Genomic DNA, 27050 nt, shown 5'->3' with positions numbered 1-27050 from the left:
TTTACTTTGCTAGCTTGTAGAAAATTGATGTGTTCCCTGGTTTCCTGATGTCACTTTACAACGTTACATAGTTTGATTTTTTTTTTTCAACTTGTATGTTGGACTTATTGGTTGATTTTGAAAATGTGGCATTAACATAGCAAGCCATTGTACAGTTAATGTTTGAGCTACAAGTATAGTGTGCTGTGATAGTGCTGTCAGGTCCTTGCAATAAAAATCTGATTAAAATTATTTTGCTTCATATGCCGAGCCACAACTGGAACAAAGCTCTGAGCTATTTCCACTTCTTTAGTTTCATGTTACCTTAATTAATACATCATTATTCCAGTCACCACACACGCACACCCACACACACACCTTGAACTTCCTCATGGACTGGTAGAGTCTTCCTAGGTTGCCATAGTGTTTGGCTGTCTGGACGTTGAACTCTCCGAAGGCCTTCTTGGCCAGCTGCAGTGAGGAAAGATGAAGGTCATGTGCCTCTTGAAGAAGGCGCTCTTCTGTCTCTTTATTGTGACAGTCAATGGCAATTTCCTCCAAAATCAGAGCTGAGGAACAGAAATGATGATGAAGCACGTATTAGACTTCTGCCCTGGATTTAACAGTGGAGCCACAGAGCCATGACATTTTTGGCTAGCAAAATTGACATTTACCAAAATAGCTAGGATTTACCATCACTTAGGGGTGAGAGATACCATCAGGATATTTCGGGGTATTTTTGCAATAACGATGTTCTTGAGGATATAACAAATTAGTGAAAAAAATATTCATTTAGGAAAACAGAATTGCAACAAAATAAGTGACACAGCTTACATGTCACCCTAATAGTGCTTCTTCAAATATTCAGTAAAAACTAAAATGATCTCTCATTTCTTTAGTTTGTAAACAACAGCAACAGTTCTACTGTTTTGTTTTCCATTCATTTATGGAATTACTTCCACAAAGGAAGTTATGGTAACACCTGTTTAAAGATAAAAAGGAACTAAATATACTCTATATTACGGCTGCACCTGACTTAGAATTTTGACAGTTGAATCAGATTCAGCCGTTTAATTGAAATATTTGATTTTTCTTTTTCTTTTTTTCCCCACACAAAGTTTTTAAGTGTTAACAGGCTCAGCGGAACATTCAGTGTGGCATCAGCATTCATTTGGATGGGATAATATGCAACAATGTTTGTTCCCGACAAGACATTTTTATTTACAGTTTTAAGTACCCATGAGCTGTAAATTCACCACTTTCAAGCAGAAGTGAGAAAATAATGTTATCCCAGAGCCTTACGGTGCAGAGTCTCTCTCCCTTCTGCTTTGTGACATGGCGCATTATCCTGATGGAAATAGCCATCAGAAGATGGGTACACTGTGGTAATAAAGGGATGGACACAGTCAGCAACAATACTCAGGTAATGCTGTGGCATTTAAATGATGCTCAGTTTGTACTAAGAGGCCCAAAGTGTGCCAAGAAAATATTCCCCATACCATTACACCACCACCACTGGCCTGAACCATTGATAAAAGGCAGGATGGATCCATGCTTTCATGTTGTTTACTTCAAATTCTGACCCTGCTATCAGTCAGTGCAAACTGTAGCCTTAGTTTCCTGTTCTTAGCTGACAGGAGTGGCACCCTGTGTGGTCTTCTGCTGCTGTAGCCCATCTGCTTCAAGGATCGACTTGTTGTTCATTCAGAGATGGTCTTCTGCAAACCTTGGTTGTAATAAGTGATTATTTGAGTTACTGTTGCCTTTCTTTTATCTTCAACCAGTCTGGCCATTCTCCTCTGATCTCTGGCATCAACAAGCCGTTAACTGCAGCTCACTAGATATTTTCTCTTTTTTGGACCATCCTCTGTAAATCCTAGAGATGGTTGTGCGTGAAAATTCCAGTGGCTCAGCGGTTTCTGAAATACACAGACCAGCCCATCTGGCACCAACAAACATGCCACGTTCAAAGTCAATTAAGTCACCTTTCTTCCCCATTCTGATGAACTTCAGCAGGTCATCTTGACCATGTCTACATGCCTAGATGCACTGCGTTGCTGCCACATGATTATTAGGTACACTTGTTCAGCCAAAGTGATTGGTGAGTGTGAGTGAGTACATATATACCCAGGTGTACCTAATAAAGATTACACAACAGTTAGTTCCGGCCCTGCAATCTGATTGGTCGAGAGACAGTAAAACCATGATGATATTGGAGTACAACATCACGGTTATTTCACTGTGTATGTATCACTCCGCCTCACAGCTGATTGCAATCAACAATCAAATCAAAACTGACGGTTAGTGTAGGTTAGGTCAGCAGTTGCGTTGTAGGCTAATTAATTCACCCACTGTCAAACAGCCAAAAATATGGATTTATTTCCTAAAATAAGTTTTGAATTGAACTATGAACGGTCATCAGAGGAAGATGAGGGAGAGGAGAAGCTGAATCCATCTGAGCACACATGCAGGTTTGTCAGTGTTTCATCAGCGGAGCTCAATGACTTGGAGAAAAGCAACATACTGTCAGATCAGAAGGCAGAGTCGGCTGTGCCTGTGAAGCGACAGTCCACCATGCAGTCACCAGAGACTTATTTCACCGGCTGCACAATTAATGGAAACATGCAGATAAATTTGTATAAAGAGTTAAGTGCCTGGCGCACCATGTCTGCGTTACATAGCAACGGTGACAGCGGAGTCCTGAGGGAACTATTTTTGTTGGCGGAAGACAAATAAAATGCTTAAATTATCTATTTTGTCCTCATTTTTCAACATTTCTTAATCAGCCTTGCTTATTTAACTGGTCTGCGGCCTCGTGCCTACGACCGAATCACAGCCGTGACGATATCACAGTACAACATCACTCCCTCTTGTGTGATATTGCTTAAATATATAAATTCAACCATTCGGTCCAACTTAGTTAACTTTCAAACTGTTATTACTTGTTTGTAACACGCAACGGATCAATTATTTGCAATTTTTAAGCCATCTGACCATCAGCCTGACCTGCTGTGTGCCCACGCTCTTGACCATAGCGCCCTTGACCTATCAGTAAACTACGTTTAAGCTAGGAGTGTTGCTGTTTGCTATGAAAATGTGGAAAACTGGCACCAGGTGAGGCTGACTGCCTACTATACAACCTGCTCAACTTCAGCAGGCCCCTTGCCACAAGCTCGTAAAAATGCCATCACAGCTAAGATAGCAAGATTTATATGCAAGGATATCCTGCCTATTGGTATTGTTTTGGGAGAGGGGTTTCAGGATCTTAAGATGGAACTGGAACCATGATATAAAATTCCAAGTCAACACCACAATGTCAAAACGCATAGTGCAACTGTATGATACCACACGGGAAAACTTAAGACTAAAGTAAAGATATTTGCTCCTACCACAGATGGATGTACATCACTGGCCATATACATGAAATAATGACCTTTCTTCTGGAAAATCAAATTATCGTTGTTTTAAAATAAAGTGCCTGCCTCATTTTCCTCACTTACACACAGTGGGCAGAAGTCCAGCATTTCCAGGGAACTTGCCTTACCTTTGACTCTCTTGGAGGAGGCCAGCAGCAGATGGTCCTCAGGCAGAATGTGTGTTATGATGTCTATGGCACGTTCTGCATGGAATCTGAGGGACAAACACAACAGCTGACCGTAACATGCAACTCAGACTTGGCTGGAAAGTGTATTTTATTCAGCATAAACATTTCCAAGAAAGTCAAGTGTTTCCCCTGAGGAAAGTTGTTTTGAAGCTCACATCAGGGTTAGAGAGGTCAAAGCACTGCCCAAGTTTGAATCAGGGCCTTTGTATACAGCAAGGAGTGTCACTGGATCAGTTGAAAAACTGTTATCTTTGCCATCATATATCACTTTGTTGAAAATGATCAATGCTTTTTAATATATGACATGGCACACTTCCAAAGCATACAGCCACACATTACAAAAATCACAGTACAGTGAATGTCAGAGCAGACTGGTGTATGAATCATGGTCTTGTGCTAAATTTACAAGGGAGCTTATGTCTAATGTGATTAGCTGGCTGGTCTAGTAAGATTTAAAATTTTTAAATAGGTTTGTAAGATTCACTGTACTCACAGAGCATTGTCAAATTTCCCAGAGCTATACTGGTGTACATATGAGGAGTAGGCCAGGTCTTCATGGGCTGTGGCAACATGAATATTCTTGCCCCCGAACACAGACTGCCGGATGTCTAGCGCTGTCTGGAATTTGTACAGACAGAATGGACTTTTAATTATATACAGATAATACATCAAACTGTTTTTTTATGAAAATGAGGACATAGAAAACATGGGCACACTTCTGTTGCCCATCACTGCACTTGCCTGGTAAATAGCAACGGATTGGCATATGTTGTCTACATTTAATAAGTAAAATCCATAATCTAGCAGCGTGTCGGAGTACTTGGGATGCTTGTGTCCAAAATGTTCTCTGTAAGGCACAAAACATTTAATCATAATTCTTCAATAACATAAGGGACAAAAATAATGTTGACTCTTTAAAAGACACAGGAGATTACCTTGCAAGAAACACTGCATGTTTGATCAGCTGCTCTGCTTTTCTGAATTCTCTCTTTACCACGCAGGCCTGCAGTGGAAACACAAGTCAAACCCCACACAATCATGTCAGATCAATGGGATTTTCCTCCTGGGCCTGACAGATTACTTTTCTGTGGATACATTCTACAAAGACACTGTACCTCCAATAATAACACAATAAAATCTTGTAATATAAACAAACATAGTTAACCTTAGAGGCTTGCCGGAGGACATCAACCACTACTTTGACAGGCAGCCCTGGAGTAATTTCTTTCATAGCCTCTATACACCACCTGTATGCCTGGAAAATGGAGAAAAAAAGATTTGGGTTCCAAACTTAATCCATGTCTATCTGGAGTATTCTCAACCACTCTGCAGTGCTGTTAACCAGACTAACTTAATAATTCATTTAATTAAAACTAGCACTTGCCATTGTTGTCTATAATATGTGACAGAAATAATATCATTTTCTCAGTCACTGGTGATAAGACATACATACCTCATCATAGTGACTTTTGGCGAAGAGCAAGGCACAAAGCTCGCCGTACAATGCTGCCTTGTTGGCCTGGTGGCCATGTTTGGCTAGTTTGTCCATGTAAGACTGAGCAAGCTTGAAAGTCTCCTCCCCCAAATGGTACTTACAATTGCCATTGCGGACATGAAGCAGCCTGTGTAGACAACAGAGGAAAACTTAATAACAATCTCAGGTGGGTGTATCTCAGTTATTGACTGGACGTAGATATAAATCACATTATAACACAGCAAACACACAGTTATATATACAGTGATATAGTCTATTTTACAACTGACATCATCAAAACGTGCACATATGGGTTTTCAAGATGGCGGCGTGAGAGAGGGTCACGTTCGGGAGAGCTGGTGTGCTAACTCGCTAATTTTTCCCATTTAACCCTGCAAAAATAGCACTCCAACCTCTTAATGGTTCATTAGCCTAACATGAACATTGACAGTTATTTTCTGAGACAGTCTGACACCATGCCACGCAAGAAAAATCAAGCTGTTGACGATGCTGAGCATAGCCAACAGGCGGGCGGTGCCCACGCTGGAGCTAGCACCATAGCCGATACCGGAGCAGATGCTAGCTTACTGGCACTTCGTGAAGCCGTGGATGAAATTACAGCCAACATCTCCAGAGTTATCGACGAAAAGCTAAGCCCACTGTCAGAGCTCTTAAAAATACATCGGGAGGAGCTCGACAGCCACGATAAGCGCATAACTGAAGCCGAACAGAGGATTTCGGCGCTGGAGGATACCACAGACCCGGTCGACGGAAAAATGAAAGCGCTAGAAAAGATGGTGTGTGAATTAAGTGAGCGGGCTGACGACCTGGAGAACAGGGGGCGACGTAAAAACATCCGTATCGTCAGACTTTCAGAAGAGGCTGAGGGAGAAGACCCGACTCAGTTCTTCGAGACCTGGCTCCCTGAAATCCTTCACATGGAAACGAAGTCGGGTCGAGTGAAGTTGGAGAGAGCACACCGCTCACTGGCCCCAAAGCCCCCCTCCACTCAGAGACCACGGCCGGTGCTGGTTAGGTTCCATAACTATCAAGATAAACAGCGTGTAATGAATGCGGCGTGGGAGATGGGACGGAAAAATCAAGCGCTGAAATATGAAGACGCGACAGTGATGATATTTCAGGACTTCTCCGCATCCGTTCTCCGCAGGAGAAAGGGATACGATGGAGTGAAGAAACAGCTGAGAGCACTCGGCGCTGACTACAGGCAAATCTACCCTGCGTCTCTGAGAGTCACCTGTCGCGGATCCTCCAAGGTGTTTCACGACCCAGCCGCGGTGGAGAAGTACGTCCAGTCACTGAGGGAGACCCTCCGTAACGATGTGTGAACATTACTCTGTAAGTTTTTCATGCTGAGCAGCGGATTAGTCGGACTTTTACTTTGTGTTACAGTTAGACAATGGATATACATTGCGCTTTATCTGGAGCGCTGAGACTGTTAGCTTTGCAGGCACATTATAAGCAATACCTCCCGACCTCCCGGATAGATAGCTTTCTTTTGTTGCTAGAGAACCCTTTCACTCGAGCTCCCCTAAGTTTAGGAGAAGGACAGCGTTTACATTTTATGCCAATGTTAGGCAAGGTGTGCTTTAGGTGCACTGTTTTTTGTTTTTTTTGTTATAACCGTTATAGTGTTATGTTCTGGTTCCATTTGGCTCACTCTGTTAACAGATTATTTTACAGGCGATATGTGTTCAGGCATTATTTTATTTCATAGTCAGTAACTATGTCAGCTTTGAAGCTATGCACTTGGAATGTGAACGGTGTTCACACACCTGTCAAACGGAAAAAGATCCTAACTTACCTTAAAAGGGAATGTGTTGACATAGCACTGTTGCAAGAAACACACTTAAATGACAGTGAACACTTGAAATTACAACAAGGAGGTTTTGGACAGGTTTATTTTTCATCTTTTACTTCAAGGAGTAGAGGTGTGGCCATCTTAATCCAGAGAAATTTACCATTCAAACTTCTAGATTGTACAAAAGACACAGCAGGTTGTTATGTGATAGTGAGAGGCATACTTTACGGGGAAGAAATTGCTATAATGAATATCTACAACCCACCTGGATACCCAAGTGATCTCCTGACTACTTCTTTCTCTAAAGTGATAGATCTTAATATTAGAAACACGTTTATTGGAGGAGATTTTAATTGTCATTTAAATCCCATTATGGATAAATCTCCACCTGGAAAATCATCTCTTTCACCTCAAGCTAAAACTGTCTCAGCACTTTGTGAGGACCTAGATTACATAGATGTATGGAGAGCCCAACACGTGGCTGAGAAAGAATATACTTTTTTTTTCAAATGTTTACAAGTCCTATACTAGGATTGATTATTTCTTCCTTCCAAGAATTATGCTGCAGTCAGTTATCTCTAGTTCTATAGGAAATATAGTTATTTCTGACCATGCTGCTGTGTCCGTACACTATATTTTAAGGAACCCAGTCAACCAAACTAGACACTGGAAGTTCAATCCTTCTATCCTAACAGACCATAAATTCATATCTTATTTTAGAGAGGAATTTCAGTCTTTTCTATCTGTTAACTCAGCTTCCACCAATGACCCCTCGTTGCTGTGGGAAACATCTAAAGCTTTTTCAAGAGGTATTATTATATCTTATATGTCCTCTAAGAGGCGAAGGCAGGATGAACAAAGAAAAATCTTAGAGTCCAAACTGAAACATGCTGAGAAAGAATATGTTAAAAACTCATCTGTACAGACGCTTAAAGAGATTTCTGCACTTAGATGCACCTTGAACTTGCTATTAACAAAAGATGCAGAAGGTAAAATCAGACTTGCTAGACAAAAAATGTACGAACATGGAGATAAAGTAGGGAGATATTTGTCATATCTGACGAAGAAAAAAGCAGATTCCCAAATTATTTCTTGAGTTATAGACAGCCTGGGTAAACAGGCTTTCGACACCAAAACCATTAACAACACATTTAAAACTTTCTATGAAAATTTGTACAAATCTGGACTACAAACTGATGCAACTGAAAAAAATGGATACTTTTTTCTCTTCACTTAATTTTCCTAGTTTATCTGTTGACCAGAAAACATCTCTCCAATCTCCTATATCTAAGAAGGAAGTCCTTGATGCTATTAAAGGGTTACAATCTGGTAAAGCTCCAGGCCCGGATGGATTTTTTTGATGAATTCTACAAAGAGTTCCATGATTTATTGATTGACCCTCTTCTAAATACAGTCAGGTCCATAATTATTTGGACAATGATACAGTTGTCGTCACTTTGGCTCTGTACACCACCACAATGGGTTTTAAATGAAACAATGAATACCTGCTTAAAGTGCAGACTCTCAGCTTTCATTTAAGGCTTTTTTCAAAAATGTAGTATGAACTGTGTAGGAATTACAACCATTTCTTCACACAGTCCCCCAACTTTAAGGGCTCATAAGTATTTGGACAAACTAACATAATCATCAATTAAACAGTCAGTTTTAATACTTGGTTGCAAATCCTTTACAGTCAATGACTGCCTGAAGTGTTGGACACATAGGCATCATCAGATGCTGGGTTTCTTCCCTGGTGATGCTCTGCCAGCCCTTTACTGCAGCCGTCTGCACTTCCTGCTTGTGTTTTGGGTGTTTTGCCCTCAGTTTTGGCTTCAGCAAGAGAAACGCATGCTCAATTGGATTCAGGTCAGATGATATGACTTGGCCATTGCAGAACATTCCACTTCTTTGCCTTAAAAATGTCTTTGGTTGCTTTTGCAGTATGCTTCAGGTCAATGTCCATCTGCACTGTGAAGCATCGTCCAATGAGTTTTGAAGCATTTGGTTGAATCTGAGCAGGTAATGGTGCCCCAAACACTTCAGCTTTCATCCTGCTGCTCTTGTCAGCAAGACAAGACTTCACTAGAATAAATACAGAGGGTTTATCACAAGATGCAAAGCATTGGTTAGCCTTAAAAATGGAAGGCCAGATTAGAGTTTGTCAAAAACCATCTAAAAAGCCTGTACAGTTGTGGAACAGCATACTATGGACAGATAAAACAAAGATCAACTACCAGAATGATGGGAAGACAAGAGAAGGAAGAAGGGAAGGAACTGCTCATGATCCAAAGCACACCACCTCATCAGTGAAGCATGGTGGAGGTACTGTTATGTCATGGCCATGTATGGCTGCCAGTGGAACTGGTTCTCTTGTATTTATTGATGATGTGACTGCTGACAAGAGCAGCAGGATGAAAGCTGAAGTGTTTGGGGCACCATTATCTGCTCAGATTCAACCAAATGCTTCAAAACTCATTGGACGATGCTTCACAGTGCAGATGGACATTGACCTGAAGCATACTGCAAAAGCAACCAAAGACATTTTTAAGGCAAAGAAGTGGAATGTTCTGCAATGGCCAAGTCATATCATCTGACCTGAATCCAACTGAGCATGCGTTTCTCTTGCTGAAGCCAAAACTGAGGGCAAAACACCCAAAACACAAGCAGGAAGTGCAGACGGCTGCAGTAAAGGGCTGGCCGAGCATCACCAGGGAAGAAACCCAGCATCTGATGATGCCTATGTGTCCAACACTTCAGGCAGTCATTGACTGTAAAGGATTTGCAACCAAGTATTAAAACTGACTGTTTAATTGATGATTATGTTAGTTTGTCCAAATACTTATGAGCCCTTAAAGTTGGGGGACTGTGTGAAGAAATGGTTGTAATTCCTACATGGTTCATACTACATTTTTGAAAAAAGCCTTAAATGAAAGCTGAGAGTCTGCACTTTAAGCAGGTATTCATTGTTTCATTTAAAACCCATTGTGGTGGTGTACAGAGCCAAAATGACGACAACTGTATCATTGTCCAAATAATTATGGACCTGACTGTATGTTTAATGACTCTTTTAAGAAAGGCATTCTACCGCAGTCTCTGAGAGAGGCGCACATATCTCTAATTTTGAAAAAGGGCAAAATCCCAGAGGACTGTGCATCATACAGGCCCATCTCCCTGTTGAATGCCGATTTGAAACTCCTCTCTAAAATATTAGCAACAAGACTAGAAAGCTTACTCCCTATGCTTATAAAAGATGACCAAACTGGATTCATCAAAGGTCGCAATTCATACAATAATATGCGCAGATTACTAAATACAATTCAAGTTTTTCAACAGCGGTCTTTGAATGGTCTGATGCTTTCGCTAAATGCCGAGAAGGCATTCGACCGCATGGAGATGCCATACTTGTTTTACATATTACACAAATTTGGCCTGGGTGAAAATTTTATAAGCTGGGTAAAGTTACTTTATACAAATCCCCTCTCAGCAGTGCTTACAAACGGGTTGTGTTCTTCTAATTTCCAAATTTTAAGAGGTACAAGGCAAGGATGTCCCCTATCGTCCTTGCTCTTTGCCTTGGCAATTGAGCCTCTCGCTGAGGCAATCAGAGCAAATGAAAACATACATGGTCTCACCATTGACACGAGACAACACAAGATTGTATGCTGATGATGTCTTGATTGTTTTGACGGTGCCTGAAGTATCTACCCCAGCCCTTATTGAGACCATCAATATGTTTAGTACTTTTTCTGGCTACAGAATAAATTTCAGTAAATCGGAAGCAATGCCATTAGGTATTCTGAAACAAATACCCAAAACTCCATCTCCCTTTCCTTTTAAATGGTCACCAGAAGGCTTTGTATATTTGGGAATACGTATAACACCCTCCTTTGACCAACTATATAAAGCAAATTTCCCACCCATATTTGAGGGCATAAGGTTGGACCTTGAGAGATGAACACTCTCCCAATTTCCTGGTTAGGCCGTGTTGCACTGCTGAAAATGAACATCCTCCCCAGGTTACTTTACCCAATACAAATGATCCCAGTTATATTTCTCCATAAGACCATCAAACAGCTAAATAACTGGTTTAGTTCCTTTATATGGTCTAAGAAGAAACCACGCCTAAAAATAGCCACGTTATGTCTGTCTTCCACAGAAGGAGGTGTTGATCTCCCAGACATTAGAAAATTCCAGCTTAGTGTTCATCTGCGTACTATAGCTGACTGGATGTGTAGTAAGTCCACATCTCTCTGGTTGGATGTAGAAAGTTCAATGTCCAAATACCCTTTGAGTAATCTTTTGTTTATTAGGAAAAGTACATCTTTGAAGTCTGCTTGTACTAACCCAATTACAATTTCCACAGTTAAAGCATGGCGTGCCATTAGAAAATTAGAGGGCAGATCTCAATTCACCTCTGTCTTTACTCCAATATGCGATAATCCTGATTTCCCTCCTGGAGTGATGGACAATAACTTCCGGATTTGGGTAAATAAAGGAATATCCACTTTACATAAACTACTGGAAGGTTCTACATGATGTCTTTTAGTCAGTTGAAAATGAAATATGACATTCAACAACAGGATTTCTTTCGATATTTGCAAGTAAGAAACTTCGTCACAAAGGATACCACAATCCTTCAGTGTCAAAATATTTCACATTTAGAGAGACAGCTCTTTTTACAGAAATCTGACAGATCTATTAGCTTATTCTATAATATCCTTAAGGGATATAACACCACAAACACCTATTTTCTGAAAGGCTTATGGGAAAAAGAACTCAAGGTTAATATAACAGACGATGGCTGGAGTGATGCTTGGAAGAGTGCAAAAACGCTGAGTGTTTGTAACTGAGTGAGAGCCATGCAATTGAAACTACTACACAGGGTCCATGTATCCCCCTCACAACGTCATAAATTCAACCTTAATTCATCTCCACTGTGCCCCAAGTGTAAAATAGAAACTGGTAGTCTTACACATTGTTTGTGGTATTGTAGAAAAGTACAGCAGTTTTGGCAGGTCATTGGGCAGGAAATTAATAAGATTCTATGTACTAATAGAAATAACAACCCCTTGCATCTGCTTCTTGGTATATCTGATTTGTCCATCACTGACAAATTTAAAAGAAAACTTTACCAAACACTTACTTTCTGTGCTAGAAAGTGTATTCTCTTAAACTGGATAATGGATAAAGTTCCATCCAAGGTTCAGTGGCAAAGGGTGACACTTGAACATGTTGCTTTGGACTATTTGACGTGTAAACTACACAGCAAAGATGATGTTTTTCGTAAAACACGGGAACCCTTTTTGTCATATATTGGGTTTGAATATTTCTACCATTCTTACAAGAGGGTTTGTATCATAGCTGAGAATGCTCTGCCTCGTAAATGACATCCTACCGCTTAATTGATATGTTTTTGTTTTTGTGTACCTTTCTTTGATCATGTGAATATATCATGCATGGCAGTGTGCACTTGGTTTATTTTACCTGCTTATTTTATTTGTATAGAAGGACTCCCGAATCTCTCGCCTGTATAAATTTGATTTTAAATGTGTATGTGAGCCAAATGTATGTTTGTTTGTATATGTCATATGTGTTCCTGTTTTGTGTCTTGAAAATTTAATAAACATATATTTAAAAAAAAACAAAAAACGTGCACATATGTTGATAATGGAAGTGGCATGAACAAGCTTTAAAAACCAACTTCAAAATGTCTGGTTGTTGCATTCTTGGTTGTCAGAATCAATTTTCTAATAGTGGACTCAGGTTCTACAGAATTATTTAACGAGTGACCATGATAACTGGTGACTTTCAGCCAGATACAATGTGGTTGCTCATAGTCAATCAATCACAATTTGCCTCAGGGGGCTTTACAGCATACGACAGCCCTCTGTCCTTAGGACACCAACCATTTATGTTAAGTTACTATGGGCAACCACAACTGCAAATGGCTAAAGTCACCAGCTAACACGGTCACTCACTAAACAAGACACTGGCAACATCTCTGACTAAGCTGTTAAACATGTTGACTACCACCTGACTAAGGACACTATCAAATATGATGCCTGCAACCTGTTTTAATAAAGTTGGGACAGGGGCATGTTTATCACTGTGTTACATCATCTCTTCTTTGAACATCACTCAGTAAGTGTTTAGGAACTGAGGACACTAATTGTGGAAGTTCTTAAAGTGAAATTCTTTCTTATTCTTGCTTGATATATAACTTCACTTGCTCAACAGTCCAGGGTCTTGAGAGACGCATTCATGGTGCCTTCATAGATGTGAGTTACCCATGATGCCGTGGGCACTAACACACCCCCATACCATCACAGATGCTGGCTTTGAACTGAGCTGGTAAACAATCTGGATGGTCCTTTTCCTCTTTAGCCCGGAGGACACAACGTCCATAATTTCCAAAAATAATCTGAAATGTGGACTTGTCAGACCACAGCACACTTCTCCGCTCAGGCCCAAAGAAGTCACTGCTGTCTTGGATGTTGCTGATACATGGCTTTCTTTTCATATTGGTTTTCAGCCTTGCCCCTTACATGCAGAGTTTTCTCCAATTCTCTTGATCTATTTATGACATTATGGATGCAGATGGTGAAATCCTAAATTCCTTGGAACTGTGAGTTGAGAGATATTCTTCTTAAACTGTTGGACTACATCCCCACATAGTTTTTCACCAAGTGTTGAACCTCGTACCATCCTCACTTGTAAACAACTAAGCCTTTGGCGGTAGCCCTTTCATACCCAATCATGATACTATCTATCACCTGTTACCAATAACCTGTTCACCTTTCAACTTTTTTGGAACATGTTGCAGGTGTAAGAGTGTATGGCCCAAACCCAATTCCTATCTTAACCCTCAATCTTAACCCTCAGTCTCAAAAATCCGCATCCGAAGTGCTAGTGCTGTCCCGATTCTCAGAGTGTTGAGTTGAGGGTCAAGAATAAGGGCTGTATGGCCCTCACTTTTAAGATTTTCCAGGACCACCCTTGGCAATAAGTGCTATCCCAGAATCCTTTGTGTATCATCTGCTGAGCTCAGCCGAACCCAGCCGAGGACAGACGATTCAGTCAATGCAAGATGGCGGCGACAAGTTTGGTTTGGGAGTTTGGTTTGGTTCATTCGTTCTGGTCGGTGTTTATATCCCACCGCAGGCCAACGTGCAGGAGGCTACAGCGCACGCTCGCTGACCAGATAGGCTACTGTGTGTGGAGCAGACTCCTTAGTTACTGTCCTTGGCGACTTTAACAAAGGTAACCTCACCTATGAACTCCCCAAATACAAACAGACCAGAGAGAAGAATATCCTGGATCACTGTTACACAACTGTTAACAACGCCTATCACACCGTCCTCTGCGCTGCACTGGGCCACTCTGACCACAACACCGTCCACCTGATTCCCTCATACAGGCAGAAGTTAAAGCTCTGTAAACCTGTTGTGAGGTCAAGAAGTGGATGAGTACACAGAGGCTGTGACATCATACATCAGTTTCTGAGAGGACTGCTGTATATACCATCATGCACTACAATGAGGTATAATGGAGTTAAATGAAATGAAGTTAAAATAAATGGAGTTTTATATTCATTTTCTCTCTCTCTCTCTCTCTTTTACTTGGGCCAGTAAGAATATACAAGGGGCCAGTAAAACTCTGAACTACTGGCCCGGGGGGCCAGTGGGGAAAAAATGTTATGTTGAACACTGAGGGGTCACCACAGCGAATCATCTGCCTCCATCTAATCCTATCCTCTGCATCCTCTTCTCTCACACCAAATGACTTCATGTCCTCTTTCATTACATCCATAAATCTCCTCTTTGGTCGTCCCCTAGGCCTCTTGCCTGGCAATTCCAAACTCAGCATCCTTCTACTGATATATTCACTATCCCTCAGTGCCACTGTCTCTAAACCAAACAACATCGCTGGTCTCACCACCGTCTTGTACATCTTTTTCTCGGTATGGAAGTCATATTCGTGATTCGCATGTTAGATTTGGCATAGGTTTTATGTTGAATGCCCTTTCTGGCACAACCCTCTGCATTTATCCGACCCTGGGACCGGCCCAATGAGAACACTGTCTTGTGCCCCTTGGGGCTGCATTTAAGATTGAGTGTATATTTACAAAAATTTGCAATATATTCTGCTTTGACTAACTTTTACACAACATCTCAACTTTGGAATCAGGGCTGTACATTGAGGGTCAAAATATTCTTGATATATGCAACTATACACTGAATGTCCACAGTAAACTTGAACCGATTAATCGGCAGTGCTCGGAATTGGGCCGATTTTCACGTGATCGGCCATGACCTGCAACTGGCCGGTCAGTCTAAAATATGCCGATTTAAAACGCCAGTCAAATTCCCACCGCGCAGCGCACACACACGCACATGTGCAACTCACTGCTTGGGCAATGTGAGGAAGTGAAACATGCGCGGCTTCTCACCTTAATCATTCACGCACACACACCAAAAGAGAGAAGGAGAAAGTTGTTAATTGTCCATGTTAAACTTAACTGCGGAGCTCTCAGTGCTGCACTGTGCTGCTTGAAACTGACAAGGCGCGTGTCCACGCCCCGAAGATGCACGTGTTCGCGTGCCGAAGAATGTGCACGTTTTTTCTAGTTGTTAAAATAATAATGTCCATAACACTGCACTTTCTGAATTTTCCACAGGAGATATTTTTACTTTTTTTTTCTTTTCAAGAAATTACCCACAAATGCTATACACCAAGAATTATTTGATTTATCAATGTTTTTAATTATGTATGCCTTTTTTTACTTATTTTAATACCTGTATGTACATGAAGTTATATTTGAGCAAAAGAGGAAAATGTTTCTTAACCTCTGTCACTGTTTTTGTGTGATTGTTTGAGATGATTATTGAAAAGCTGGTTGTATCTTGGTTAAAATGTTCTAATAAAGGAAAAATAGAAAATACTGCAATATCCTGTGTGCTGTAAAGTAGTTTGAAAAAAATGAATCCGGAATCGGCCAAAATCGGAATCGGCCGTCCAAACACTCTGCAAATCGGGATCGGCCCAAAAAGTTGTAATGGTGTAAGTCTTGTCCACAGGTTTGGAGACTGACCTGACACAGCATTCCACAGCCCTGTAGCAGTGGAGGACCTCACTGTGGAGCGTGCACAGCTGCAGGCACGACAGAAACACTTTCTCTGCATCGCCATACCAGCCTGCATCAGACAAAAAGCCACCTAGAATCAAAAGACATCAGATTAATCCTATGGTTTCCAAATCAGAGGGTGAGATAGCATCAGCATCACCTGTTGTAAACAGTAGTTAAAATATTTTATCATTATTAAATATATTTTGCAAATGCTCTGTTCAAATATCACAGGTATTTATCATGGGGAAAGAAACTCATCTTTAGAGTTCTACCACCAAACAAATAGTAACAGTAACAGCGCATAGTAGGGTCGGGCGATGTGGCCAAAAATTTACATCTCAGTATTTACAGGCTGACTGGCGATACACAATTTCTACGATATTGGCTACATGTTTTTAGTTGCAAGTCAAAGCCACATTTCAGATGACACTTTTATAAAAACAGACTGATCAAAATAAATGCAAAGACAGGGATTTTATTACCCTGTTTGAAAAATATACAGCTGCACATGTGAATGAAAAATTATATAAAATAAATAGCAGGGCTGTACATTAACATTTTTGCACATAGCACTGGAGCTACAGAGGTTTAAAGGTTTGCATCACAGGCCACAAAACTAAACATGACTATAAAAGTATCAAGTAGGCCTAAATCCATTGTTGTTTGTAGCAATTTAAAATCTCTGTGGGGGGCCAAGACAAGAAAGGCCAAGACAGGGAAGGAACAAGAGGCACTTATTCTGCATTATATACATCGTGTATATGAAACTTCTGTGGTGTTGTTGTTGCTGCTTTTTTAAAAACAGATCTGTTGCCTTCATCCAGGCTCTCTCAATGTCACAAAATGGACTACAACTACAAAGAATAACAGCAACACGCTATGATCCACCGCACACACAAACCAGCAGCGCAGCACTGGATTGCACGCGTGCTGCAGTAATTTCATTCATCTCAATGACTGATTTTGTGTAGCACGTGCAACATATAGACCGATGTCACACTGAAGACTAATTAACAGACAGATTAAACTGAGTAGCATCGATATATCGCCTAGCCCTAACTAACAGATTTGTCACTTGCTCATTTTTTTCTTTTTTTTCCTTCCAAAAATAGTGACTGCTAGAGCTTGCCAACCAGCCAACTTACTGTTTAGAAGCATCCAACCAAGATGTAACGGAAAATGATAACATATTTCATAACAAAGCCTGACCTTTCAATCTGCTGATGTGGGCCTATCAGATATATATTGGTATCAGTGTATATATTTTCTGATATGCCCCAATATGAAAATATATTTTACATTTTAATTAGGGTGTAATTGCGTAATTAAGTAGAGAGCAGTGGTGGAAAGTGACTGAGTTACATTAACTCAAGTACTGCATTACACTATAGTTACTAGTTACTTTTCAGGTCAGTTGTGGGATGGTGATGTGTGTTTGGGTGCGTGTGTGAAAAAGAGAGAGAGAGAGAGAGAGAGAGAGAGAGAGAGAGAGTGAGATTACTAAACTACTGGTAAAAGATTACCAGATTTCAAGACTTAGGGCCGTAATATACTTGCTGCAAACAATGCGAACACGGCCGCATCATGGCTGCCATGCGTGATCTGCGTTTCTTTGATGTGTCGGCCGCATATCTCAACATGAGGTACCGTGACGCGTACATGAGATGCAACTGCGAATGAACACGTGACGGTGAGATCAGACCAGATGGAGTCGCTGTCGGAGCAATGTCGGAAACTTTTGAAGAGAGGCTGACAGACCTGGTGCCGAACTACCTGCATCTCTATGATGTTTCAACGTCGTTACATAGTGACATAGTTCTTCTTCCTCATCAAGCATATCAAGGGCATCCATGTTTGTTTACAACACTCGGCATGCGAGTAGCATCCAGCTGCAGCCCCGGAGCAGAAGCCCCTGACGTGACACAAGCCTCTGGCTTGCCGGAAGTGCCCCTGGCATGACGGAAGTGACGTGTTTTGCTGGATAGTATTGTCGCAGTCTTTGTGTGGAACTGAGCTCGCAGGACACAGCGTCTCAACGCAGTAGGTTTCAGGTAAGCTAACTGGAATAAATTGGCAGAAAATAGCTATGTTGTTTATTCTGCAACCGTTAGAAGAGGTCCCTGGTGAGTGGTGAGGGCAGGGCTCGAGACTTGGGATCCACTCACCTATGGTCCCTCCCGGGCCTGACCTCCGTGGCCCTCCGGCCTGACCTCCGCGGCCTGGACGGATGCTCAAGTGTGAGTGAGAGGAGCGGAGAGGAGCGCGGAGGTCAGGCGGGCCGACACTGTGTATCCCAGAACAGGTGCTCAAGTGTGGGTGAGGGGAGCGGAGAGGAGCACGGAGGTCAGGCCGGGCAGGCCGACACTATGTATCCCAGAACGGGTGCTCAAGTGTGGGTGAGGGGAGCGAAGAGGACCGCGGAGGTCAGGCTGTTACAACACTAAATTAAGCAGAGTGACGGACCCAAAGCTTTCAATCTGGCTAAAAGACAGATGAAATGCTAAACAAAAAAAAAAAATACAGTGGTGAAGTTGGGATTTGTTTCTTGAAGTTATGTGCTCATTGTCTTTTCTGTCTCTTGCAGGCTGCCAGAAGTGGACTGGCCATCAGATATTGTTTGTGGAAATTTGAAAATAAAGTTTCTCAAACTGACTTTTGTCTCTTCATTGTGCACACTTACACACGAAATAGGGTAACAGTCAGCTATTTTCGAATGTTAGCATTGATTTCTCACACTGAATGGTGAAATATTTGTAGTTTGAAAGGTCCGACCTAAATGAATAAAAGGTCGTAGTTAACGAAGCATATGAATATTAATATAGAAGGAGTGCCCACTGAGCGCAGCTTCTTTTATTGATGGTTTGAATGTCACGTGGTGGTCAAAAACAAACAACAAAAAACAAAGTTGACTTGTATGATTAAATAAAGGTAAAATAAATGGACAATTCATCAATTCATAGACGCTATATTAATCTATTTTACTTAAAAAAGTTGTTAAAAAAGAGAAAAGTCACTTCCGTCATGCCAGGGGCACTTCCGTCAAGCCAGAGGCTTGTGTCACGTCAGGGGCTTCTGCTCCAGGGCTGCAGCTGGATACTATTGCGGCATGCACTACCCGATTTCCAGGTTATATTTCTGTTGTCTGCCCCAAGTGGAGACCGCCAGTATTGTGCATTTTGGCTGCGTAGTGCTGCAGCAAGTATACAGACACAGACACGGCGCATTGTGTACGCCTACATTTGATCAAGCGGCAAGTCTATTACAGCCCTTAAGACCAATCAGAACAAAACCAGTGGTATTTTTTTCCTTATTATACTAAATATAGTCTTTGGGCCCACAGGGGTTCAAGAAAGCAGCCTGCTAAGTACCTTTGCAAAGTGACAGAGTTGCAAACTCAGCACACAGTCCACTTAAGAAAACAGTCTATGTTCATTCAAATTTACTTTATCGCCCACCATATCAGTCCTTGTTGAAATTTTCCCAGCTAAAATTGGTATCGATTCAAAAAATCCCATGTTGGTCTGGTTCCATTTCTTTGAAAACCATCCACTGTGCTGACTGTGCTGGCTTTGCAAACAGAATAAGAAAAAGTTTGGTCTGGAGTACCTTGCCTGGATAAAACCACAAGGCTAGCAAATATTTTTTAATATCATCATATACAGTTACATCTGGTGTCACTGTTTCGTAATATCTTGAGGAAATGTGTCTATTCTACGTAATAGTGCACCCCTGGTAGTACAAAACATGGTACAATTAGATAGGATTTGACATATTTTAAATGATCAAAATGACTATGGACTGCTGATAATGGTTTGGCCCATCTCTGATCCCTAATGTATTTTTCCTGTGGGCTGAACCTACACACATCAGTGGGAGCAATGAATGGCCTTCAATTCATCACTCATTGTTTGAGTTAAGTCTGTGCGATACGGGAACAGACAGAGTGTCTGTGTGAAACCTTTTGTCCCCTACCCCACTATTTACCTAACACAAAGCCAAACTGGATGGCCTTCTCTTTGACATGGGCATCAGACTCCGCGATGTAGGAACAGCGGCGGCTGAAGGAGTTTGCCAGAACTGAGGCCACTTTCACACCATGGTCCATTAGTGCTTGAAAGCAGTGGTGCAGTAGGTGTCTGCAGTGATAGGACAAAGGAATGCACCATGTAAGTGGACAGCATAAGTATAAGGTGATAATCAATATATCTGTTACATAACAGTCTTTACTTAAAAAAAAAAAAAAAAAGCTCACAGAAAAAGAACATCAATAATGTACCTTTACCTAAAGGGTGCTTTATTGTGCACAGGAAGTTCACTTTTACCTAGCTCCATACCAGCATTACATTTGTTTACTTTCAGCACCCCTTTTCCTTAAGTAAAGTCTGCATGGCAGAAGATGTGATATGGAACTTAAAATGGCTTTGTTAAACTGAACTAACACGTCCCAAGAGCTGTGTGCTCTCGCCATGTGACTTGTGCTTTGTGTGCCCCACACAAAGCACAAGTCACAGGGCAAGAGCATTTAAAGCCTCAATTCCACTGCATGGTATGGCACAGCTTGACTTGAAATGTTCTTTTTTGGGTTTTCCATTGGTAAAAGTTGTGGATAGTACATGGTACTCTGTGTTGCCAACTTGGTCGAAGTTCCAAGCAAATTAAGCTGATACTAGAAGGTGAAGTTAAAACACTGCAGACAGGGCGTCGGTGGCTTAGTGGATAGAGCAGGCGCCCCATGTACAAGGCTGTTGCTGCAGCGGCCTGGGTTCAACTCCAGCCTGTGGCCCTTTGCTGCATGTCATTTACCCCCTCTCTCTCTCCCCCCCTTCACGCTTAACTGTCCTATCTATAAAAAAATATCTCCGGGGCGGCGGTGGCTTAGTGGTAGAGCAGGCGCCCCATGTACAAGGCTGTTGCCGCAGCGGCCCGGGTTCGACTCCAGCCTGTGGCCCTTTGCTGCATGTCACTCCCTCTCTCTCTCCCCCTTCACGCTTGTCTATCCTATCAATTAAAGGCCAAAAAGCCCCAAAAAATATCTTTAAAAAAAAACACAAACAAACACTGCAGACCACTTGAGAGATTAGTCACTAAAATCTTAACTTGCATGACATCCTGCATAAACCCAGCATTTTAAAATAGCCAACTGTTTTTTAAAAATAAAGTGGAGACATTCCTTTGGTTGCCAGAAAAGGTTCCAGTGAGAGATGGATTAAGCAATGCACAAGTGTTTGTGTAGTGCTGAAGGTGATGTCACTCCAGTTTTACACAGCATTGCTTGACGATCAGCTAAGAATCCCGCCTACACTGATGGAGTATTATCTGCAGTGGAAAAAGAATTTGAGAAAAGTGCCTAATACCAAAAGTTAGTGAAAATGAGGCATATGGGGTAAGATAAAAACAGTAGGTCATAACAGTAATTGAGTAACAGATAAAATACAATTAAATGGTAAATGGACTGCATTTACACAACCATCAGCAAAAACACTGAAACCACTGACAGGTGAAGTGAATACCATAGATCATCTTGTCACAATGCAATGTTCCGCTGGGAAACCTTGGGTCCTGGGATTCATGTGGATGCCACTTGAAACACACCACCCAACCAACAACTGTTGCAGACCAAGCATCCCCCCACATGGAAACAGCACTCTCAGACAGCAGTAGAATTTTGGCAAGTACCCCAAAGTATGGAAAACTGCGGTTTAGTTTTGGTAAGGTACATTACATAAAGGATATCTAACTCCACTATTTAATGAATGCAGTTTTCAGCACACACAGTATAACTGGTGAACCAAAATATCTGTATAAAGGGCCGATCTTCAGAACCACTCTGTAGTACAAATGATGGGTCAATGCCGATGGTGTGAAGTTTCGGGCACAGCTTGGTCCCATTATATTCTTACCTTTTGTCTGAAGCCCGCAGTACTTTAGCAAACACCTCAAGTTCACAGAACTCTCCTCCTAACTGGCAGAGCCGGCCCTGTTGGTAAAGCTGAAAAACACACAAGGATGAAGGGTTAACGTGTACATGGCGACTCACTGACAATAAAACAGAGGTCAACTCTTCCAGTTAAAACATGAAAATAAAATATGGTCGCATTCTCGGGTGTGCATGATGATGTGCATGGGTGCGTGATCTGTCATGGTCAATGTTACGCTAGAATTCTTCTCTGGTTTAATAACGAAGTGTATAGGTATGAAAACTGCAGACTGAGGTTTACAGTGACAAAAAGAGTGACGGCAGGTCAAATGTAGGATGACAGCACATCAGCAGTAGAGTTGTTCCGATACTGATACTCTCACATTTATCTGTGGCAGCCCACCATGATTTAAACATCAACTACTGCAAATAGGTTGTCTATTTTTGGAGCTGGAGACTGCTCTTTAGGAGCACTATTAGAACATATAAATCTTTCAGTTATTTATAGCACAACACTGTCTGAGTGCAAACTGCACTCAGGGCAGAAACAGAGTAGCAGAACTTCAGGTGCATTGAAAGTGAAACTTAGCCGTTCATTCTGCTGGGTTTAAAAGTTTGCATTCACTTGCAGCAGCTGCTCCTCTCATCCCTCAACCTGATCATCTCTGAATGGATTAACAGAACAATTATCCACCCCACAAGTCATACACATATATACACATACATATACATACACACACACACACACATATATACGTATATATATATACATATATATACATACATACATATATATATATATATATATATATATATATATATATATATATATATATATATATACACACATATATACATATATATATATATATATATATATATATATATATATATACACATATATACATATATACATATATATATATATATATATATATATATATATATATATATATATATACACACACACACACACACACATATATATACAGTACAGGCCAAAAGTTTGGACACACCTTCTCATTCAATGCGTTTTCTTTATTTTCATGACTATTTACATTGTAGATTCTCACTGAAGGCATCAAAACTATGAATATAAAACATGTTTTATATTCTAGTTTCTTAAAAATAGCCACCCTTTGCTCTGATTACTACTTTGCACACTCTTGGCATTCTCTCCATGAGCTTCAAGAGGTAGTCACCTGAAATGGTTTTCCAACAATCTTGAAGGAGTTCCCAGAGGTGTTTAGCACTTGTTGGCCCCTTTGCCTTCACTCTGCGGTCCAGCTCACCCCAAACCATCTCGATTGGGTTCAGGTCCGGTGACTGTGGAGGCCAGGTCATCTGCCGCAGCACTCCATCACTCTCCTTCTTGGTCAAATAGCCCTTACACAGCCTGGAGGTGTGTTTGGGGTCATTGTCCTGTTGAAAAATAAATGATCGTCCAACTAAACGCAAACCGGATGGGATGACATGTCGCTGCAGGATGCTGTGGTAGCCATGCTGGTTCAGTGTGCCTTCAATTTTGAATAAATCCCCAACAGTGTCACCAGCAAAACACCCCCACACCATCACACCTCCTCCTCCATGCTTCACAGTGGGAACCAGGCATGTGGAATCCATCCATTCACCTTTTCTGCATCTCACAAAGACACAGTGGTTAGAACCAAAGATCTCAAATTTGGACTCATCAGACCAAAGCACAGATTTCCACTGGTCTAATGTCCATTCCTTGCGTTTCTTGGCCCAAACAAATCTCTTCTGCTTGTTGCCTTTCTTTAGCAGTGGTTTCCTAGCAGCTATTTGACCATGAAGGCCTGATTGGCGCAGTCTCCTCTTAACAGTTGTTCTAGAAATGGGTCTGCTGCTAGAACTCTGTGTGGCATTCATCTGGTCTCTGATCTGAGCTGCTGTTAACTTGCGATTTCTGAGGCTGGTGACTCGGATGAACTTATCCTCAGAAGCAGAGGTGACTCTTGGTCTTCCTTTCCTGGGTCGGTCCTCATGTCTGCCAGTTTCGTTGTAGCGCTTGATGGTTTTTGCGACTCCACTTGGGGACACATTTAAAGTTTTTGCAATTTTCCGGACAGACTGACCTTCATTTCTTAAAGTAATGATGGCCACTCGTTTTTCTTTAGTTAGCTGATTGGTTCTTGCCATAATATGAATTTTAACAGTTGTCCAATAGGGCTGTCGGCTGTGTATTAACCTGACTTCTGCACAACACAACTGATGGTCCCAACCTCATTGATAAAGCAAGAAATTCCATTAATTAACCCTGATAAGGCACACCTGTGAAGTGGAAACCATTTCAGGTGACTACCTCTTGAAGCTCATGGAGAGAATGCCAAGAGTGTGCAAAGCAGTAATCAGAGCAAAGGGTGGCTATTATGAAGAAACTAGAATATAAAACATGTTTTCAGTTATTTCACCTTTTTTTGTTAAGTACATAACTCCACATGTGTTCATTCATAGTTTTGATGCCTTCAGTGAGAATCTACAATGTAAATAGTCATGAAAATAAAGAAAACGCATTGAATGAGAAGGTGTGTCTAAACTTTTGGCCTGTACTGTGTATATATATATATATATATATATATATATATATATATATATATATATATTGCACACTCTTGGCATTCTCTCGATGAGCTTCAAGAGGTAGTCACCTGAAATGGTTTCCACTTCACAGGTGTGCCTTATCAGGGTTAATTAGTGGAATTTCTTGCTTTATCAATGGGGTTGGGACCATCAGTTGTGTTGTGCAGAAGTCAGGTTAATACACAGCCGACAGCCCTATTGGACAACTGTTAAAATTCATATTATGGCAAGAACCAATCAGCTAACTAAAGAAAAACCAGTGGCCATCATTACTTTAAGAAATGAAGGTCAGTCAGTCCGGAAAATTGCAAAAACTTTAAATGTGTCCCCAAGTGGAGTCGCAAAAACCATCAAGTGCTACAACGAAACTGGCACACATGAGGACCGACCCAGGAAAGGAAGACCAAGAGTCACCTCTGCTTCTGAGGATAAGTTCATCCAAGTCACCAGCCTCAGAAATCGCAAGTTAACAGCAGCTCAGATCAGAGACCAGATGAATGCCACACAGAGTTCTAGCAGCAGACCCATCTCTAGAACAACTGTTAAGAGGAGACTGCGCGAATCAGGCCTTCATGGTCAAATAGCTGCTAGGAAACCACTGCTAAGGAGAGGCAACAAGCAGAAGAGATTTGTTTGGGCCAAGAAACACAAGGAATGGACATTAGACCAGTGGAAATCTGTGCTTTGGTCTGATGAGTCCAAATTTGAGATCTTTGGTTCCAACCGCCGTGTCTTTGTGAGACGCAGAAAAGGTGAACGGATGGATTCCACATGCCTGGTTCCCACTGTGAAGCATGGAGGAGGAGGTGTGATGGTGTGGGGGTGTTTTGCTGGTGACACTGTTGGGGATTTATTCAAAATTGAAGGCACACTGAACCAGCATGGCTACCACAGCATCCTGCAGCGACATGCCATCCCATCCAGTTTGCGTTTAGTTGGACGATCATTTATTTTTCAACAGGACAATGACCCCAAACACACCTCCAGGCTGTGTAAGGGCTATTTGACCAAGAAGGAGAGTGATGGAGTGCTGCGGCAGATGACCTGGCCTCCACAGTCACCAGACCTGAACCCAATCGAGATGGTTTGGGGTGAGCTGGACCGCAGAGTGAAGGCAAAGGAGCCAACAAGTGCTAAACACCTCTGGGAACTCCTTCAAGACTGTTGGAAAACCATTTCAGGTGACTACTTCTTGAAGCTCATGGAGAGAATGCCAAGAGTGTGCAAAGCAGTAATCAGAGCAAAGGGTGGCTATTTTGAAGAAACTAGAATATAAAACATGTTTTCAGTTATTTCACCTTTTTTTGTGAAGTACATAACTCCACATGTGTTCATTCATAGTTTTGATGCCTTCAGTGAGAATCTACAATGTAAATAGTCATGAAAATAAAGAAAACGCATTGAATGAGAAGGTGTGTCCAAACTTTTGGCCTGTACTGTATATATCTATATATATATATATATATATATATATATATATATATATATATATATACACACATATATATATATATATATATATACATATATATATATATATATATATATATATATATATGTTCATACATACAAGGAAAAAGTGGCTCGTCATAGAGCCCATGTGAATGCTAATGCTGCAGCAAGGGCCAATTACGTCCTTACGAGTTGTTGTCGTCAGGTTACTTTTTCCCTCATCAGAATTTAAAATACAAAACCTAAACATGAGTTAAATTTTAAAATTAAATGATTGTTGTTAGCAAAGAATTTACAGTAGAAGAAGAATTAATTGTTGTCAGATGTTCCTTTTTCTGAACTTTCTTTCTCATTAAATTTTTAACAACTGTATTCACAATAGTAGACAAGTTCATGCTTTTGAGTTGTCAGGTGACTTTTTTCTTATCAGAACTTAAGATACAAAACATGAGTTAAATTTTAAAATGAAACATGATTGTAAAATGTTTTTTTCAGCAAAGAATTTGCCGTAGAAGACATTAGCTCACTGTTGTCAGATGTTCTTTTTTCTGAACTGAAATAACATAGAAAAAAAAAAAGTTCACTTAACCTTGCTGACTGTAACATTTGATTTTCAGTGTGCATTTCTTCAACAAACAATGGTGTCTGATTGTAGAAGGAACATGGTCAGGCAGTGTATCATATTTTTATGAAAAATACTGGTTACACCAATTGACACAACCCAGTGTCATTTGGTGTAACTGGTATTTTTTCATAAAAATATGATTATATACAGGAAAATAAATGTGGAGTAAAATGTGGAATAAATGTAATCCACTTTTGCAGTGCAACACTGTGTTTTTTAAAAAACTGTACATAATTTGTCAAGCATTATAGTATCTTTAGCACCCCTAGTGGTAGTGACCACTGGTCCATGCCAGACCACTGAAGCAGCTACAACCCCTGCTGGGAGTATTGACCCTTTGCTCAGTCCCGCCCCCAGATGCGGACTGGCCAATCATAATGTAGCATCGGGCCACCTCAGACCAGGGTCCGACAACAACACACCCAATCTCCATTGACTCCAATGCAATCGCT

At 41.1% G+C, this 27050-nt stretch overlaps 1 protein-coding gene across 1 annotated transcript in view; it reads right to left on the bottom strand.

The window, feature by feature from the left end:
* Positions 1–27050, bottom strand: part of appbp2 (amyloid beta precursor protein (cytoplasmic tail) binding protein 2) — a 48825-nt gene that overhangs the window by 13375 nt on the left and 8400 nt on the right. The window contains exons 2-11 of the mRNA XM_078166854.1: positions 21904–21992; positions 19988–20139; positions 15968–16091; positions 5037–5205; positions 4749–4838; positions 4519–4586; positions 4321–4430; positions 4077–4197; positions 3524–3609; positions 358–548 (exon numbers count right to left, since the gene is read on the bottom strand). Coding sequence (XP_078022980.1) covers positions 358–548; positions 3524–3609; positions 4077–4197; positions 4321–4430; positions 4519–4586; positions 4749–4838; positions 5037–5205; positions 15968–16091; positions 19988–20139; positions 21904–21992 — 1200 coding nt within the window. The remainder of the gene's footprint in view (positions 1–357; positions 549–3523; positions 3610–4076; positions 4198–4320; positions 4431–4518; positions 4587–4748; positions 4839–5036; positions 5206–15967; positions 16092–19987; positions 20140–21903; positions 21993–27050) is intronic.

The sequence above is a fragment of the Epinephelus lanceolatus genome, chromosome 4 (genome assembly GCF_041903045.1).
Source record: "Epinephelus lanceolatus isolate andai-2023 chromosome 4, ASM4190304v1, whole genome shotgun sequence".
Taxonomy (NCBI): domain Eukaryota; kingdom Metazoa; phylum Chordata; class Actinopteri; order Perciformes; family Serranidae; genus Epinephelus; species Epinephelus lanceolatus.
This window is presented reverse-complemented; position numbering and strand designations above follow the sequence as displayed.